Below are 11889 nucleotides of genomic sequence, written 5' to 3'. Positions count from 1 at the left end.
TTCTTTCTTTCTTTCTTTCTTTCTTTCTTTCTTTCTTTCTTTCTTTCCTTCTTTCTCTTTCTTTCTTTCTTTCTTTTTCTTTCTTTTTTTTGCTAAAAACAGGAGATTAAACACCTATCAAGCTACATTCTTGTTTGGCAGTGGCTTCCTTATGAAATTTCAAGCAGAGGAGGGGATAGTGTTTTGCCAGGGATGTTTATTTTACCGATTTGCTGATGTGTAGCATTTCTTATGTGGCAGACAGTTTTGGTACTTTAAAATCTTACTTCATTAAGGCTCTAGTCAACTGAGGAACTGGGCACTATTATGGTTTCTGTCTTTTTCAGGGGAGGGAAATTCAGATCAAAGAGGTAAGCTTGTCCAGGTTCACTGTGGCAGACCCATGATTTGAACCCCCGCGGTCAGTGTCCTGGGTCTGCAACCACTGTGTCATCCTGCCTCTAATGCAGAGGAAAGTGTTCCTGTCCCGGGAAGGCAGGAGAGAAATTGGACTGGGTGGACTGGTCCTTAAATGTGGGCCCCTAGACTTATGTGCTGCTAGGTAATCATCACTGGAGCTCTTGCTTAAAATGCAAACTCCTAGGCTGTACACCTGGATATCTGATTTAGGAAGGCTGGGGTTTTAAAAAAATCAAAATAGATCATGTTTCGGGACCCCTCCACCTTACTACGAATTCAAGATCCTTTGATTGGAACATCGTTCCGATTTTACCTTAAAATGAACGTGCTGTCAGGTGCACCAGTGGCTTATGCTACCACCTCCCCTGCATTTTCTAGTCATTCCAGCTCTGCTGTCTAAACCACAGTCACGGATGGCGACAATTCTGACCACTCCACCCCCAAACTCCATCTGCTGACAACCACCAGGCTGATTTGAGTCCTCCGAGCCTCCCACACCCTGCCTGCTTTCCTTTCGTGGAAGCCCGGAGCCCACAGGCTTCTGAAAAGCTTCAACTGTCTCTGCTGCCATGCAAAGTGGACATCTTTAACACTGTTTATAAACTTGACTCCCCTCCTCTGCTGATGATTGCACAGCTCAGGTAGACAACCCCACCACTGAACATTGTTGTCCCACTCAGACTGAATGGATGAGACGCGGTAATGTTTAAACACGGGACCGTCCATGGGGACTGAGCCTCAGCCCCTTTCCTCCATCTACTTCTAGCGTCTTCTTACTTGCCGACCCAGGGGAGGCTGGAGGTTCTCGCCAGAGTCTCCCTCTTCTCCTACTTCAGCAACATATTCATGTCTCTTTAGGGGCCTGAGAGGAGCATTTGCTGACTACATACAACCAGAGGCATGAGGAGAATTAGCTGTTGTATCACTTTGGCTAATTTAAGTTCTGCTGATGAACGCACTGACCCAAGCAAATCAACCAGATCATTTCCCAGCCCCTCCTGACTTTAAGAAGCCTGGATCATACCCAGGAAAATGGAAGCAGAGAAGGAGGCTTGCAAACACTCGAGGCTGCCATGGGAGATTGGCTTGCCAGGAAGGTAAAACCAGTGCAGAGGAGACCTCTGGGAAACCCAAGGCAGATTTCATCAGTGCCCCATGTGAAATACCTGTCACCACCTAACAGTGCGCGATGCCAGAAGTCCCCGAACAGCATTCCTTCTCAGTTCTCCCTTATGACTTCCAAGAACTTGACTACTTTTCTCTTTAAGAATACGGTCATGGCCTTTCTCTTCAGTGCATCCCTTGTACCGTACAGGAGATGCCCATCATCAGATTGATTTGACTGAATACCCTAAATATTCCATAGAATAGAGAAAATACACTTTTAAAAAATCTCCTGCCTGTCAGGAGATCCCATAAGACACTGCAGCTTCTTTCCAATGCCCTGGCAAAACATCCTCGATGCACCGTGGAACAGGAAGAGCAAGCCAACCAGAGCCTAACAGACCATCTTGAACTATGTAATAAAAGTGCACATATCAGCCACACTTCACCATAGGCATGCTCCTCACTGCTCCCCGAGTGCACTGTTAATTCCTCGAGCAGTAACAGAATTCATCTAAAATAGATAAGGCAGCTCTAGAAGTGCAAAGCTTATCTCAGGAACCCCTAATCCAGCTGGATTTCCATCAGATAGATCAGGGTGCCCTAGATCTCCTCAAGTGTAGTGGCTGCAAATTTAACCTTTTCCGGAAGCAGGGAGGCGGGGAGCATCGGATACCTTTCTGGATACCTATGCCTTGGGTGCAAGTAGGTGGGAAATCATTTTCTAACCTAGCTGTCCAAGGGGCATTTGTGTCAAAAGTTAGGTAGGACGCTTTTTTTTTTTTAAATGACATCCCAGAAGTTGGTGTTTATCCATTCTATTACATGCCTGCCTCAGTTTCAGCAACAGTTTGGTAGAGATGAGTTTTCGATTTAGTAATCCCAGTTACTGACCCTCTGCCCTACAGCTGAAGCTGCTGCAGTAGATACCGAACTGTCAGTATAAACCCAACGTGCAAAAGAGAGGAGTTTACTCTCTTGCTCCCATTGTATTACCTTGAGCTCCTTGACTATAGAAGAATCTCTGAGCTGACTCAACATCCAAGAGTCTATGAGCGGACTCCACATCCAGAAAATAATCCATTTTGGGATAATCCATCCTTGATGTTCCCAAAGCAGAGTTTCAAGACAAAATAGTCACTTGTATGCCTATGAAAAAGGAAAAAAAAATCCACAATATTTTAGACTGTCAAATAGATGTTTAAAACCCTATATGTACACACACATACATATATATATAAACATATATGTGTATACAATGTATTATATTTGTTATATATTATAAGGATATATATATATATGTATAGATATATTAACAATTTTGGAATAAGAATTATCCCATTATAATACTCCCTCATTTGACATTTCCAATTCCAAAGCCACCCTCAACATAGCTTTCCTACTGTATGAGAAAATGCAACATTTAATGAGCATTCATTAAAAGAAATATATTCTACTCAGAAAAAAAAACAAACAAACCAGATGATTCAAGCTAAAGAGAAATAACATACCAGTCTTTCCTTGTTGTAAATTAACTGGAAAATAGGCTGTTAAATTCATATGCTATCCGTTTTCAAAAGGTCTGTCTGATGAATGGCACCGTTAAGTGTCAGCCGTTCTGAACTAATCCTCAGTTGGTCCAGGGAGTTCCGACTCCCCTAGAACAGCGAGAATCGTCTGGGAATCCGAGCCTCCACTTATAGGTGCCTTGCGTTTATGACACATGCTGACATGTTTGCTGTAAAAAATGCGTTGGATTCCTTCCTTTTTGGTGATTCCCTTCAGCACATTTTATAAAGTGCTACAGTATCATCACCTGCTTGCCCTTGACCCAGGCTGCTTTTGAGAAAGAATCCTGGTTTGTAGGCAACGATCTCCATAATATTATCATGCACTAGCCTGTCAGGAAGCTGATGCACTTCATTAAAAAGCATTCAGCCTGTTGGGTTCTTTTTAGCATATGTAGCCTTTCCCTGATACTTGCACACATGAAGTGTCTCTATTTCTGCAGGATGTTTTTTGGAAAGAATTTATAAGACCAAGTCATTAAAAATCAAGCTCAGATGGCTAATCCAATTTGTTCCTCTTTCTAACAGTGCATATTTTAATATAAGAACCCAAATTTGGTAAGAGGAGACTTTAAAAAATACCCAAAGGTACCCGAACAGCAAATCATACTTACTGCAAGAGGAAAAAAAAAATCAAGGACTAACTGCTGGCAGTAAAAGCAAGAAAAATTTCAGCTGGAGTGTCTTTGATCTCACTAAATTCCCAATGAAAGTAAACAATTTTGATTGTTTGATTGGAACAGTGATGAATAATATATACAGTCCACTGGACCTCCTTTATCACATAAAATGGCCAGAGCATGTTACCTTAGCAACAGAAGGTGACGCCAGCCTCAGCCTCTTTGTATCCTCCACTCTGAAGGAAGAAAATGACCAGTTTCCCGTATAAAACTTGGGCACAAAATCATCACCATCAAAATCTACATGTAACCAGCATGTGGTCTGGTCCCTATCACCCCGTCCATCTCTTACACAGAGAAGTGTCATCGTCTTTGAAAAACGGGTTTTGGCTTTAATAATTTATGTTTATAGCCCCAAGTCACAGTTTGATTTGCAGTTGCAACAGAATTACATGATTAAACAATGAGTAGGATAGAAAAGTTGTCTAGCAATTGTTGGGGGGGCACCCAGTTCTTACCCTGACACTGGCTCTTCGTTGTAGGGAAAGGCTGTTTGAGCTTAGCATATGTTAAATGTTCCCCTGTTATAATTAATACATAGATCAGTCACCAGCATCGCGGCTGAAAATAACTCTCTTTCCTTCTGCGAATCAGTCACTGGAAGAAGCTGAAAAAGCTGCCTGAAATTTCCCAGCTTTTAAAAAATGCATTATAACATAGCTCTTTTGGGAGCTGTCCCCCCACCCCACAGAAAAGAAAGGTAGCCAAAAATGAGACAGGAAAGGAAGAGTCCTGAAGTTAGCAGATACTCACCAGCAGGACACCGCAGAGCATCAAATGAAGCTGTGCAATGCTGCTGAGCACGCGAGCCCAAATGAACAGCTTCTAATTTTCCCTTCAATCTCAATTCAAGAGCACTGAGCAGAGGCAAGTGATGGATTTGCCCATTTTATATTGTGATGAAATGCAACCCTTAAAAAGAGATCTGAGTGGAGCTGCTCTTTAGAACACATTAGACTGCTAATTTAAGAAAATTGAAAGGTTTTGTTTTACTGTCTTTTATGTGTTCTCTCTGCTACCCCCTCAATTTAATTTGCATTTAAAATTATGCTCATGTCTCCTCAGTTCTCCAAGGTGGGGAGTACTTTCTAATCACGATGGCTGCTTGGGTAGGGGTTGGTGCAACGCCACTTTTATTCTGAGCTGCAAAACAAGGTGGGTAATTATAATTGTGAGCTGTTTTCTGGAGTGAAATATAAAGTGAACATCTGATTTCACCCCCTCCCTCTTCCTGGCCTTTCTTCCCCTTCCTGCCTCTGACTGCTTGGTCAAAGCTCCAGCCCAAATCATGCCAATCTGTCTAAAAGCATTCTTTTCTGTCTGAATGTAACAAAGTAAACCCAACAGCAAAAGGAAACTTTGGTTAGATACCTGAGCTTATTCTGGTGGGATATCCTCCCTACCAGACCTAGGGAAGGACTTTTAGACACAATACTTGGAGATGTGCTCATGAAAGGCATAATGAGAGCCAAATGAAAGCCCGATAGTGGGTTTTTGACCCTTTGTTGACCAAGAATTAGTAATAAGTGTGGCATGGTGTGCGGTATGTTGGATTGTTAAGAAAAAAGAAGGTACATTTGAGAAGTCTTGGATGGAAGGCCACCACACTCCTCCCTCCCACAGACACAGTTCTTCCGGTTGCTTTTGAGACAAACCTGAAAATCTGCTGTTTGTCTTGTGGGCTCTCCCACCCAATCAGAACAAATCAGATACCAAGCTGGGGCTGCTGAATTAAGCCTGATGAAAGAGGAAGCTAAAACTACCAATCACATGTTCTTGCAGGGAAAGTACACTTTGGAGCAGCATACTCAATGCTTTGCCCAGACCCAAGGACTTACTTTTTGTAAGGTTACATTTCTATTCAGCCTCCATTGGAGACATGCTGATCACTTGACATTTACAAGAGGAGAAAGCTGTCTTCTGGTTTCTTTAGCTTACATTGAGGTGTGGGCGACAGATTCTGAACTCTCTATTGTGAATCCACTGAAATTGTAATGACTCATAGGTGAGAGAGAGAGAGATGGGGAGAGAGAAATGTGCAATCTACTGCTGCTGACAAACACCGAACATTTAGGTGAGTGCAGATGAATGATTGAAGACAGAGATGCTAAATTGGAAATTTGAAAAATAGAGTTGATTTCCAGAGGTTGGGGGATGGGTTTGGAAGTAAATCATTTCTGGAGACTTGACCCTCAAGAAAGGTAAATTTGAAGTGTCTTACACAATGTACATGCAATATGAAAGGACCATGATTTAAGAAAACTCAGAGAGGAAAATTTCAACTTAGAGAAAGAAATATATTTGAGAAGGAGATGATTCTTCACTTGCAAAATGGGGACTTCATTTTAATAAATAATTAGCAACTGGGTTTTTTTTTTTAAAAAACATAATATGACCAGCTTCTGAAATAGATTTTCAAAAAATGCTTTTATTCTCTGAGAGAATAGATATAGATTGCATATAGGAATATCTGGGTGAGGAATTATTTTTAAAAGTGGGAAGCATTGTAATGTTCAAAAGCCAATGTCATGATCTGATCAGCTCAGCTCTGTTTTGTAACTTTAATCTGCTCAAAAGCAACATTTATAATGATCCATTGTTCTGAGGTATAATAGAACCGGAAGGTGAAGTTAGAGCAAGGATTCAGACTAACACTTATGTAGCACTGAACAGTTCAGCCCAAATCATCTTCAAGACATCAGCTTGAAAAGTTAACTCAGACAATGTTAACATATCCTGTGAGCAAGAAATAAAAAATTATTTTAAAAGAGGCCAAAGTAGAGTTATATCTTTTACACCAAAGGTGTTATAATATGGAAGTTTGGAACTGTAAGACTGAAAAAAATAATCCAGGATTTTTACAAATACACGACATGGCAGAGATATGTATACTTGCTATTCAGTTTGGTGACAAGAGCATATGTGTATGAGTACAAAGGGAAGCAGTATTTGATTAATTCAAAATGGAGGTATATTTCACGATGGAATCTGGAGACCAGGAAAGATATCAGCTTGCATTAATTAATTTTGGGGTATACTTATTTATTCTATTGGATGGCATAAGACCTAGACATTTTGGGAAAGGAAGTCACATGATTTGTAAGTAGACAACTGGCTTTTTTGTTCTTTTGGTATCATCGTATTGGCTTCCGTCAGAGTCAGTCTGGGTTTACTGTTTACTAAGAGATGAAGAATTTTGTGTTATCAACAATTTTATAATTAATTTTACTTGTTTAATTGCTTCACTGTATTCCAGAGCTCTCTAGCAGACAATGTTTTATATTTGTGGTGAACTATATGAAGTTCTGCCTTCTCTCTGCATGAAATCTTGGGGAAGTTTCTCTTTCCCCAACAAACCCAACTTTAATTTTAAAATATTAGAAGCTCTCTTAAAGTGTGGGAGCATTTTGGATTCCTTGGTGGGGTCCCTACATTGAAGATCTTTGGTTAAGTGCTAGCTTCCTAAATAAGTATAGAAAACAATATATTCATTTTATTTCTGCAAATAGTTGACCTCAGAATATGTTGCAATAGCAGTGGTTTCTCTTTGGTTGGCAAGTCACTCTCTTATTTTTTAACCCATCCCTCAAAAGAAGTCTCTCCTTCCCTGCTCACTAAGGGTTGTCATTAAATGGTAGGAGACTGCAAACATTTTATCTGAGGTTTTATCCATATTGAACTCTCCCTGGGAGATGAAACACTTTAAGCCATCGTCAGTTACTTTTACTTTAAAGTAGATGAATTTCCAGACTTTTCTTGTGAGAAGGTTTTGATGATAGTTGGAAAGCTAATGAAGGCTGCAAGAGTTGGGAGGGTAGACTGGGAAAAACAATGTCTCACAGGGAGGAGGAGCCTAATTATATTCCATGTAAGCATGTAGTCATGTTTTGAGGCCTCACATATGTATAAGGTGCCAGGTATAGGCATACCTTGGAGATATTGCAGGTTCAGTTCCAGATCACTGCAAAGAAGTAAATATCACAATAAAGCAAGTCAAGTGAATTTTTTGGTTTCTCAGTGTTGTTTACACTGTACTATAGTATATTAGGTGTTTAATAGCATTATGTTTAAAAAAATGTACATATCTTAATTTAAAGATACTTCAATGCTAAACAATGCTAATCATCATCTGAGCTTTCAGAGAATTTGCAATCTTTTCGCCAGTGGAAGTTCTTGCCTCCATGTTGATGGTTGCTGACCAGTCAGGATGGTGGTTGCTGAAGGAGGGTGGCTGTGGCTAGTTCTTAAAATAAGACAAAAATGAAGTTTGCCACACCAATTGATTCTTCCTTTCATGAATGATTTCGCTGGAGCTTGTGATGCTGTTTGATAAACATTTTACCCAGAGTAGAAATTTCTTTCAGAATTGGAATCAATCCTCTCAAATCCCCTGCTGCTGCTTGATCAACTAAATTTATGTCATATTCTAAATCCTTTGTTGTCATTTCAACAGTCTTCATGGCATCATCACCAGGAGTAAATTCCATCTCAAGAAACTACTGTCTTTGCTCACCCATAAGAAGCACCTCCTCATCTGTTTAGGTTTTATTATGAGATGACAGCAATTCAGTCCCATCCTCAGGCTCACTTCTCACTCTAGCTCTCTTGCTGTTTCCACCACATCTGCAGTGACTTCCTCCACTGACATCTTGAACCCCTCATGCCTGAGTGTGGGAATCAACTTCTTCCAAACTCCTGTTCATCTTAATATTTTGACCTCTTCCCATGAATCACAAATGTTCTTAATGGCACCTAGAAGGACAAATGCTTTCCAGAACGTTTTCAATGGACTTTGTCCAGATTCATCAGAGGACCTTTTGACATGCCTTCCTCACCAAGTGTAACCATTTCTAGCCTTTGATTCAAAGTGAGAGATGTGTGACTCTCTTTCACTTGGACACTTAGAGACCACTGTAAAATTATTAATTGGCCTCATTTCAATATTGTTGTATCTCAGGGAATAAGGAGGTCTGAGAAGGAGAGAAATAGGAGAACGGCCAGTTGGTGGGACAGTCAGAACACACACATTAATTGATTTGGCACGTCGTCTTATATGGGTGTGGTTTGTGATGCCCCATAACAATTGCAATAGCAGCATCAAAGATCACTGATCACCGATCACCATAACAAACATAATAATAATAAAGTTTGAAATGTTGTGAGAATCACCAAAATATAACCCAGAGACATGAAGTGAGTGAACAAATTCTATTGGAAAAATGGAGCCAATACACCTGCTCAATGTAGTGTTGTCAGAAACCTTCAATTTGTAAAAAACACAGTATCTGTGAAGTGCAATAAAGCAAAGTGCAATAAAATGAGGTAAGCCTGCATTCAGCTGGCAGAGATGGGCATTAAATGTGTAAACATCTTAATTTGGACCAGGGATTGACACTGCCACAAAGGACCATAGGCAGACTTCTAAATCCTATTTAAGAACATCGTGTCAAAATTGTTCCCCCTTGGCCCGTTCTCAGTTAGCAGGAAAATTGTTCAAAATAAAAATCACACAGCCCCCTGTTCTGGACTGCATTGGAGAAAGCCACATTAGAAGAGAGGTGGCATTGGCCAATATGGTAGAGGCCAGGGCCAAGAAGAATGAAGTCTTTAGCTCCACTTGCTGCCCACTTCTGAAAATATTCTTTCCCCTCTTTTAATACTTGTAGAAGGGCTGGTTCACAGAGTTGAAAAGAACAATAGTTGAAAATGGCATTGTACTCTTCTGCCAACTGGATTCTAGTAAGTTGATCTTTCTTATAATACAGAAATTTCTTTGCTTGGCAGAAAGAATACTCATACATTATATTTCTATCTTAGTGTTTATCTAATTGATCTGGAAATAGGGAAATGAAGAGATGTTGAGTAGGGAAAGGAATCCTTAAGCAACTCTCTACTTACTGTAACTCTCAAATCCCTAACTATGAAGATGTGAAAATGGCCAGCTACTGATGGAGAAATGCATTGACAGTAGTAGCTTTTTTAAACATGAATTTGAAGATGTATCTTAATGGTATTTGACCTCATTCGCCCTGGCAAGAAATCACATTGCCCTCAATTCTTTATGGGTAAAGTGTGTGTGTAGTTTGTTTTCAACTCTCCTGGAGGGGGAAAAATTAATCACAAGTTCAATTGCATTTTCCTAGTCCTCCTAAAAATCCAGATAAGCAACTTGAAAATATCCCAAGATGGGTTGAAGGAAGAAAGAATAGTGATCTCTGAGGGCATGAGTCTTATAGACCCTACAGAAGATGTGGCTCCTGAACTTCCAAAGAACATTAGGAAAATAAGATTGAATATAGCAGTGAGAGCCCACAAGGAGTGAGTTTGAATTGTGTCAAAACAGTATTAGTCATTTTTAGGTCATTTCAAGGTCATTTTGGAAATCCCATACTACTATGCAAACTGAGGATTACTAATAGATAGATTGGATAGATAAATAGATAGATAGATGATAGATAGATAAATAGATAGAGATGTACAAGTAGAAGTAGAGATTAGAAAAAGACAGAGAGGTAGACAGAGATAGAGATATACAGACACAGAAGAAGAAAATGATCAAAATGAATTTAGACATGTGGTAACCTTGAACTACGTTTTTTCCCCTTCCCAAATGCCAAGGTCAAAAACCAAACAAAACTGTATAAATCAAAGAAACTTTGGTAACTATTTCATCCCTTTTAGGTGTTTAATATATTGACACATTCTACAACAAGGTCTATGTGCTTAAATATTAATACCAAATATTTTCCCTATGCATATGTGTAAGGGTATTTGCATAACAAATATTATTATTATTCATGACACAGCTCCCGGTTTGTTTTCAGAGATAAATGTCTTTGGGGTCTATCACCCAAAGGCACTGAGGAGCATCATATCACAGGTATCAGGTTTCTAAATCAGCATTCCTTGCTCCTAGTGGATTGAAGATAACAGAAGACCCATCTCCACCACCATGCTTAGAAAGGGTAGTGATGGTAGGTGGGTGCTTGCTTCTGAAACAAAGAGAACCTTATTGCTATTTACTGAATTTTCATTTTTCACAAGCATTATTAGTACTGGAAAAAAAATTGTCAGATTTAGCTTCAAATACTCATTGCTATATAATAAACACCAAAGAAATGTTTTCCAGTCATTCTGGAGACAATGCAGTAATGTAGTTAAAAATATTGGCTTGGGAATCCAGGTTTTGCTGCTTGTTAGCTGAGCAAGCTAACTTCTCTAGGTCTCATCTTCCATCTCTGTAGAATAAAAATAAAAATAAGAATCGAATGAGATAACCTATGTAGACAACAGAGAACCTGACACACAGGAAGCATCTAGGTTAGGTATTACTTTAAAATATTTCTTCAACAGCTTAGAAATATAAGGAGTTGTGAGAGTAAGACATCCCATCCCATGCACCCCAACCACATTTGTCTCATGTATTTTTGAAATATTACCTCTAGATGCATCTAGAATGGTACCTGGCCCATAGTAAGCGCCCCAGAGTGTTAATTATTATAATTATCTTCCCCCCACAGAGAGCTGGTGGACTTGATGAGCTCTTCCATGTGTGTTCTTTTTCTAGAGAGCCACGCAAAGGAGGGGAGCATCTAGAACCCCTGCCAACATATCCTCACCAAAAGGGCAGCTGTTTTTCTTTCTACCACTCTGCTTTCCTTTTCCTGCAACAGGGAGTTACAAACTATAGCAGAATTTTGGCCACTCTTTCTCATAAACTCATCTCTTTCCTCAGCCAAATTAAATGACTATATATATATATATATATATATATATATATATATACACACACACACACACACACACACACACACACTTGGAGCAGAATAGGCCCTTTATCCATTGCGTAATAAAAAGCTCAACACGAGAAGTTTCTATTTTTCCAGGGGTAGTGTCTGGTCTAAATGTTCAGTCACTATTCATTTATTTGTAATTATTTAATTGGGGATAATTGTTTATCATTCACCATGTGCCAGGCAATGCATGAGTTGTTGGGAATACATTAATAAACTAGACCCAACTTTTTTCATATTAAGGCATACACTGAAAATGATCATATGTGTAAATGAGTAGATATGTTCAGGGGCAGTCAGCTTTGGGGGCTCAGCCATCCAGGGCTTGGGGGGCAACAACTTGGC

The 11889-nt window shown here is 39.7% G+C and overlaps 1 protein-coding gene across 3 annotated transcripts in view; it reads right to left on the bottom strand.

The window, feature by feature from the left end:
* Positions 1–4629, bottom strand: part of PHACTR1 (phosphatase and actin regulator 1) — a 554233-nt gene extending 549604 nt beyond the window's left edge. For 2 of the 3 annotated variants that reach the window (XR_012373825.1, XM_073877583.1), the window contains exons 1-2: positions 4505–4629; positions 2500–2652 (exon numbers count right to left, since the gene is read on the bottom strand). Coding sequence is in view for 2 of the 3 variants with exons in the window: in XM_073877583.1 (XP_073733684.1) it covers positions 2500–2602 (103 nt within the window). In the remaining variant the exon portion in view is untranslated. The remainder of the gene's footprint in view (positions 1–2499; positions 2653–4504) is intronic. The other variant, XM_073877585.1, reaches the window with a different exon arrangement.
* Between the last annotated feature and the right edge of the window lie 7260 nt (positions 4630–11889).

The sequence above is a fragment of the Callorhinus ursinus genome, unplaced genomic scaffold (assembly GCF_003265705.2).
Source record: "Callorhinus ursinus isolate GAN/ISIS: 27379988/994484 unplaced genomic scaffold, GSC_fseal_2.0 scaffold26, whole genome shotgun sequence".
NCBI classification, from domain to species: Eukaryota; Metazoa; Chordata; class Mammalia; order Carnivora; family Otariidae; genus Callorhinus; species Callorhinus ursinus.
The sequence above is the reverse complement of the archived record's forward strand: the minus strand, read 5'-3'. Positions and strand labels throughout refer to the sequence as shown.